The sequence below is a fragment of the Pimephales promelas genome, chromosome 6, assembly GCF_988280905.1.
Source record: "Pimephales promelas chromosome 6, fPimPro1.hap1.1, whole genome shotgun sequence".
Lineage (NCBI taxonomy): Eukaryota > Metazoa > Chordata > Actinopteri > Cypriniformes > Leuciscidae > Pimephales > Pimephales promelas.
In genome coordinates this window covers 4,878,521-4,886,742 of record NC_142774.1, presented here as the reverse complement: position 1 = coordinate 4,886,742, position 8,222 = coordinate 4,878,521, and the positions used below count along the sequence as shown (strand labels likewise).

Sequence of the window (8,222 nt, the reverse complement as noted above, 5' to 3'; positions counted from 1 at the left end):
TACATACAACCTCACTCGTACGAATTCATACGATTTGTCCAAACCCACGTGATGGGTAGGTTTAGGGGCGGGGTCAGGGGTAGGTCATTCGTACGAATTCATACGAATTGGCCAATTCGTAAAATATGTACAATTCAGCAAAAACGTACTAATTCGTACGAGTGAGGTCATACGAATTATTGCCACCTCGTAAAATTCGTACGAATTCTCGTGAGATTTCTGTGAAAACGGGTGGCGTCAGGAACCCGAAACTTACTGGCATTCTTGATCGGCAAGAATCTTATACAAAGGACGCTTCACAATGACAGGCGCGACAGAATGTTGTGTGTTTGACAGTTTCCTTTTCAAACCAGCTTTTATTATCATCATCATCATCATCATCATCATAATCTGCACCATGACGACAGTCGAGAGCGATTCTGGGCCGTAATACACCGATCAGAGGCCAAGAGAGGGACAACACGGACAGGACAACGAAGAACCAAACCATCAGGAATGACAGTCAAAGAAAAAAAAAAAATCAAATGACGACAGTTGTACAAATAAAAAGAGACTGCAAACAAAGAAAATAGAAACAAACTCGTATTGAAACTGTAGTTTTAACGGACGATGATGGGATAGATGTATATATATAAAATTTCCATTAGTCTGGATCCATTCACGAACGAATTGTCATCCCAATTCCCATGTCAAAAAAAAAACAAAAAAAAAACAACAACAGATAAAAAGTCAAACAAATTGTGTTGAACCCTCAAACTACATCAAAATTACCGTCATAATTATAAATCTAGCTGTCAGTCTCAGCATTAGAAGAATTATTAGTATGAATATTGTACTTCATTATGTGATATATATATACACAAATATCTGCAATGTTTCTGCATTATTCTTGCTGTTTTCCCCCACACGTGTGTGTTTAAGTACACTTGAAAATAAAAAAGTTTCTTTTTTGTTTCACTGGAATATACAACCCCAAATACGTTACTCATGATCACACACACACACACACACACACAGACAGTAGTTTGAGAGTTCTCCCTCGACCTCACACGCCCATTTGAAAAACACTCTCACACACGCCTCAGTTTGTGGACACTGTTTTCCTTCACCATGGACCCATAATGCATCTGTGAGCAGGCCGAAAGGGAGTCGTGTACACAACATCACAGCGACAGTGCACTGTGGTCCTCTGGCTACATTGAGCAACTCATTTGTCAGTTTAAGTAAAACATCAGAACGACGCTGACGGAGCCCTCGGCTTCAAATGAGGACGATTCAAGCGTGATTGATTTCAAAGGAATAGTTCATGCGAAAATGATGAAAACTACATCATCTACTCGCACTCGGGTTGCTCAAAATTACATATTTTGCTGATTTTTTTCTGTAAAACAGTTCGTAGGCTGTCAAAATGACGACTCAAACGCACCATAAAAGTGATGCATATGACTTATATTTGATTATTTCAAGTAACACGACTGAAATTTACATCGCTATTCAATGAGAATCCTCCCTTGAGCCAAAGCTCCTTTAAAAACAAAACGCTCACTTCCTCCGAACGCCACGGGTTCTTGCGTCACAATGGGCTTTATGCACAGCAGCACTACTTCCGCCATCTACTTGTTTCCTGTCTGCCATTATTGGACAAACTGACTTAGTCACGACAACAACAATAATCAGACACACCTGGATTAATCAGTTTGTCCAATAATGGCAGACAGGAAACAAGTAGATGGCGGAAGTAGTGCAGCTGCGCATAAAGCCAATTAGTGTGCCAGTACCAGATTCAGAAGACGTCGAATCGCGTTCATGATACTTGTATCATGTGTTTTTGGTGTTTGCAGTGACAGATCTTTCATATTTTATGCCAACTAGTTCTTTCAAATCCACAAACCGAGGCGAGCTCTTAAACTACGTCTCCCACACAAGCAAATGAGCACTACGGCGCTTCTCTAAACTCACACATTCACTAATTCACACACACGAGCAAACAGGCCTCGTATGCCCGGGATGGTTAAGAAGGGTGACGTCCACAGCCTGAGGAAGACGTGCGGAGCGGGACAGGGGTGTTTTTCTAATGCTCCCCGTGACCACGAGGAATCCAGAGCGACACACAGTGGATGGTGTTGGGAGAGCGTTCCCGAACCGTTCGGGTGTCCCTTATTGTCCACTGAGTGCAGCACGGCTGGCCAAACGTGTGTCTTGATGTACAATACGGAGAGAGAAGGGTATGGGGCAGCGGACTGAGCTTTCGTTAGTTAGTTTTTCTGGGCGAGGGGGAAGTGAGGGTGTCGTGGGGCTTGTGCGTGATTGGGATCAGAAGATATCCGGGCAGGAGTCCCAGCTGCCCTGCTCCTTGGCCTCCCAATATCCCCCTGTGTAGATGTGCGTGGGCTCTGCCGTCACGGGGTCGACGCGTCGCTCGAACCACATCGCCTTGTAGTTGTCCTGATGACCGCCTGGTCGAACACACGGACATACAAAAGCAAACAAACAGACACTTAATTAAAGACTTGTTGAGTAACTCGCACCCTTTACTACAGAACAGACGCCTATTAGAAACTATTTCAAGACATGTTGAGTAAACTATCAGGTCTAAACACACACGATCGCCTAAAATTTCTGATTCAACACATCTCGCACTCTACGGTCACACAACAGGCTGCTAAGAAAAACACATGGTCAACAGAAGAGGAAGAAGTCAAGCGAAGAGGGAAACACATAGTGGTGGAGTTTAGAGGTGGGCGGTGTGACCAACTAATTATGTCATTGTTCAAGTTATGCAGTACAATTTGATCTTATAGCAATTGTAGGATATATCATTTTTTATGGACATTGCACAGAAAAATGTTTATATATTACATTATCATGTAATGCTCATTTATGCACAATCCTATAATATACTTTACCAATTAAGCATACTTCATTATAGAGAAAAACTATATGGACAAATATTACATGTAGAATATATGATAATATTAGTTATATAGTTTATATAGTTGTATATATATATATACACACACACACACACACATATATATATATACACACAAAGGATTTTATTTATTTAGGCATGTATAAATAAATAAAATATTTTTTGTGTGTATGTATGTATATGTATATATACACACACTTTTTTCTTTTTTATAAAAACAATTATAATATATTTTACATGTAATATTTGTCCATATACATTGAGTAAAAAAAGATAAAGATAATATTATTTTTTTTTTACTCAAATGCTCTGAAGTACTATTTGTATATTTTTTATTAATTAAATACATTTTAATTAGGGCTGTCAAACGTTTAATCATGATTAATCGCATCCAAAATAAAATTTTGTGTTTACATAATACATGTGGGTGTACTGTGTATAATTATTTTATATATATATATATATATATATATATATATATATATATATATATAAAAATAAACACACATGCATGTATATATTTAAGAAATATTTTCACGTATATATTGTGTATAGATTTATATAATATATAAACGTAATTATTTTATATATAAATAATATAATTATTATTATACACAAAATAATTATACACAGTGCACCCACATATTTTATGTTAACAAACTTTTATTTTGGATGCAATTAATCGCGATTAATTGTTTGACAGCCCTAATTTTAATGTATAATTATTTATACTTAATTAATGTATAATTTTTCCTCCGATTAATCGAAACAAATAATCGACAGATTAATCGATTATCAAAATAATTGTAAGTTTCTGCCTTAATATATACATATAACTTTTTATATTTTAAATATAATATTTGTCTATATATATATATATATACACACAAATGTAATATATTTCTGTATTTTTTAATATATAAATACAAATAAAATAAATTCTGTTATATATGCATAAATTAACAGTTATAAGAATATAACTACATAAGAATATAACATTAATGTTTAATTAAAATAAACATTTTCCCACTCCCGTGTCCTGCGGGATCACACCGCCACCGCCCAGCTCTAGTCGAGGTGAGAGATGGAGGGGCTGGAGGGGTTTGGGTGGATGTTACTTGCTTTTGACCGGAGCTCCAAAAGGACCCTCCACTAGAGCGAGAAAGAGCAGAACGTGAGACAGTGCTCACCAATGGCCAAAGTCTGACCACACCACTGCCATTTTACAATGTGTGTGAGATGATATGGGTGTGTAATGTGTGCTGTTTTATGAGATGATACAGTTTATCAGTGTATAAACCTTGTGTTTGTAATAATTAAACGGATCATTTGAATATATTGGTTCTTGTGTTAGCAACAACAAAAAAGGGTTTTAATTTTACGGGTCATGAAGAAATATTGATCATGAATGTTTTTGGGGCCAATTTTTTTTTTTACAAAACATCAATTTTAAAGAAGTGTATGATCTGACCCCTTTAAACATGCAGCTCTAACAAACTGTGAAGGATCTACGTGAACTGTGTGGTACTTGCTTGAGTACGCCGGCGGATGCGAGCCGTGCAGTGTTTCAGCTGAAGTTGAAGATGGAGGGATGCAGGCAAAGAGAAGAGGAGTGAGAGACATGTTAGCATGCACTGGAGGAGTGAACTGAAGAGATGAAGATTAATGGGGAATGAGCTTCAACACTGAATGTTGCTTTGGTCTATTCTGCTGCAATTTATGCACTTACACTGCCCTCTAATGGAAGTTGGAGTAGTTCACTTTTGAAAAAACTTTTGTTGATAATTTACTCACCCCCATGTCATCCAATATGTCCATGTCTTTCTTTCTTCAGTCGAAAAGAAATTAAGGTTTTTGATGAAAACATTCCAGGATTTTTCTCCATATAATGGACTTCAATGGGAACCAAACGGTTCAAGGTCCAAAAGACAGTTTCAGTGCAAACTGTTCAAAGGGCTTTAAACGACACCAGACGATGACTAAGGGTCTTATCAAGCGAAACGATCGCTCATTTAAAAAAAAAAGTTGAAATGCTCGCCTTGCTCTGTTCTGTGATGCACGTTCGTGACTCTCCTGTTCGAACTCGTTCATCAAAATAAACAAATATTACAACGAATAATACGAACGAAACGAATGAATTGACTCAGAAAAAAATTTGTCCTTTTTGATAAACGAGTTTGAATAGGAGAGTCACGAACGTGCGTCACAGAACAGAGCAAGGCGAGCATTTGAGCTTATAAAACTTAAACTTTTTTTTTTTAAATGAGCGATCGTTTCGCTTGATCAGACTTTTATTCATTGTCTGGAATCGTTTAAAGCCCTTTGAACAGTTTGCAATGAAACTGTCTTTTGGACCTTGAACCATTTGGTTCCCATTGAAGTCCATTATATGGAGAAAAATGCTGGAATGTTTTCATCAAAAACCTTCATTTCTTTTCGACTGAAGAAAGAATGACATGGACATCTTGGATGACATGGGGGTGAGTAAATTATCAGCAAAAGTTTTTTGAAAAGTGAACTACTCCTTTAAATGTTTGCATCATGGAACTGGTTTCATTATGACCTATTATGCTATTTTATTTTTGGGCTCTAGCAGAATAAGTTTTCATGCTTAAATGTTCAAAACACATTATTTTTCACATGTTGCGGCTCCTCTCTTCCCAGTCCGTCAGTAAAGCTCGGTTTAGTTCATGTCTCTATGAAGCCCTTCCTTCTGAAAAAGCACACTGTGCTCTGATTGGTCGGCTGGAACAGTGTATTGTGATTAATCAAGCACTTCAGGCCCGTTACCATAACCACTAACTCAACCAGGCCTCGCCCTATTTTTTTGCGCAGGTCTTGAGTGGGAATTATTTAAATGAGGAATATTGTGACGTGTTGAGACTCAAGACTACAATGGAGGTGTTTCAGAGAGTTCAGAAACAGTACGACTGATACAGAGAATAACTTTTCAGACCCACACACTAAAGCATAACAGGCCCCTTTAAATATTCATGATGCAAAGAAAGAAATTCAAACAAAACTAAGCAATCGCACTAAGTGCGAAAACAGCCTAAACGACACTACGCAGCTGTGGCTCGTGTTGATTCTGCTACTTGCTTGAGAGCGAAAGATCGGAGAAAGTTTCATCCATGTCAGCTGATGGAGGGACAGACAGATGGAAGATAAATGGATGATAAACGTGACAAACAGATTGATTAGGGAGAGGGATGGGATGGTACTTGCTTTTGTAAGTGGTCTCAGAGGGCTCACTGGCAATCTCGACTTCTTCAGCTGATCAGAGTTGAGAGACGAGCAGCCGAAAATTAAAAAAGGGGATGCAAATTAAGACAAAAACAACAAAAAAAGAAAGAATACAATGAGTGAATGGCATAATGGAGGCGGGAAGTGCTCCTATTAAAGGAATAGTTCACTCAGATAAAAATCCTGTCATCACTTACTCACCCTCATGTCGCTTCATACATGTATGACCTCTTCTTTTATACGCGAGAGTACATTTTTAAAGAAAAATGTATTAAAAACTAGTTAGTTGTCACTAGTTTTCATTAACAAAAATTGTAATTTTTTTCTATGTTAATTAAAATAAAATAAGGCTAACTGATAGTGTAAAAAATAACTTGTAATTTACATATTTCACTTAGGAAGTACTAAATTACAAATAATTTACTAAAATAACCAATTTACTAAATATAACTAAACTAAATAAAATTAACTAAAATAAACCTCAAATAAAAAAACTAGGGCTGTGCAAAAATTAATTGCGATTAATCGCATCCAAAATAAAAGTCTGTGTTTACATAATATATTTGTGTGTGCTGTATATAATTATTTTGTATATATAAATACACACACACACATGCATGTATATATTTAAGAAAATGTGTTATTCATATATAAAATATTTATATTTATATAATATAGATTATGTATATATATATATATATATATATATATATATACAGAATTTAAGCATAAATATTTCTTAAATATATACACATGCATGCATAGGTATTTATATATACAAAATAATTATATACAGCACACACAAATATATTATGTAAACACAGGCTTTTATTTTGGATGTGATTAATCGCAATGAAATTTTTGTAAAGCCCTAAAAAAAACTTAAATAAAAATGAAAAAAAAAAACTAAAAAGGAAAATAAAGATACATTTTTTTTTAAATAATATATAAAAACCAAAACCTAATTCAATTCATTATTGATACTAAATAACAAAAATGTTTACATGGAAAATCTCCACGGAAGAAAGAAAAAGGTCATACGTATTTGGAACAAGATGACAAAATACTCATCTTTAGGTGAACTACCACTTTAATAATGTGCAAAAAAAGCACCATTACAGTGCGTGTTTGTGTGAGATGGGAGAAAATCCAGAAGACGACAATTAACAAGAGAAAAGATACAGGGAAAACGAAGTAGAACAGGAGTACTTGCTTTTTAGTGGCGAGTCAGATATTGAGTCCTCAATGAGAGCTTGAGGGAAAGACAGAGACAGTCACACGGGAGTGAACGAGAGACGCCGAGACGGCGGGAGAAACCAGGAGAGACGTGTGGAAGGACAAATAAAGGGATACTTTACCCCCGTCTGCTGGCTCCTTGCCCTCTTCGGAGGGGCTGGCGGAGCAGTTGGCCTCTCGCTCTCTCTCTCGGCGGACGGTGCGCTGCTTCTCCTCCAGCCGCTGTTTCTCAGCGTTGGCCTCCTCCCAGCGGCCCTGCTCCATCAGACGCTGGTCCGGACGCCTCCTGCTGTCCGTGGGGGCCACGCCCTCCTCTGGCTCGTTCAACGTCAACGCCAGTGTTGAGAAGTAGTACATGTTTTCAGCTCCATCCCTGCATTCACAGTAGAGAGGGAGAGAGAAGAAATGAGAGAGCTGAATTCAATCTTGAGCATCATAAATCGATGCACTAAATACTAAGCCAAGGCTGCAACTACTCACCAATATTAATTAAGCAACGGCAATGTTACTTTGGAAGTCCAGCCATGTATAATAATTAATATTCGTTAAAGGAATAATGCGTGCTCAAAACTATTTAGGAGGATCTGTAGACAGAAATGCAGTATAAAATTCATAGCTATGTTTTCAGTGGTGTATAAGGACCTTGTATAATGAACCGTTATGTTTTTACTATTTTGCGCCGACATGTTTCTACAGGAGCCCTAAACGGACAAACTGCTCTACAGTTTCTTCGTACAAAGAAGCTAGCTAAAGTCAGCGAATAAAACACTGACACAATGATGAACAAGTAATATTCGCAATAACAGGGTTT

General features: G+C 37.0%; 1 protein-coding gene across 10 annotated transcripts in view; it reads right to left on the bottom strand.

Annotated features, from left to right (window-relative positions):
• Positions 1 to 317: 317 nt before the first annotated feature.
• osbp (oxysterol binding protein) overlaps positions 318 to 8,222 on the bottom strand; it is a 24,526-nt gene continuing 16,621 nt past the window's right edge. For 4 of the 10 annotated variants that reach the window (XM_039685540.2, XM_089131980.1, XM_089131978.1 and 1 more), the window contains exons 15-19: positions 7,534 to 7,784; positions 7,389 to 7,427; positions 6,158 to 6,205; positions 4,465 to 4,503; positions 318 to 2,456 (exon numbers count right to left, since the gene is read on the bottom strand). In XM_039685540.2, coding sequence (XP_039541474.2) covers positions 2,314 to 2,456; positions 4,465 to 4,503; positions 6,158 to 6,205; positions 7,389 to 7,427; positions 7,534 to 7,784 — 520 coding nt within the window. In that variant the 3' untranslated portion in view covers positions 318 to 2,313. The remainder of the gene's footprint in view (positions 2,457 to 4,464; positions 4,504 to 6,157; positions 6,206 to 7,388; positions 7,428 to 7,533; positions 7,785 to 8,222) is intronic. The other 6 variants (XM_039685566.2, XM_089131982.1, XM_089131981.1 and 3 more) reach the window with 5 other exon arrangements.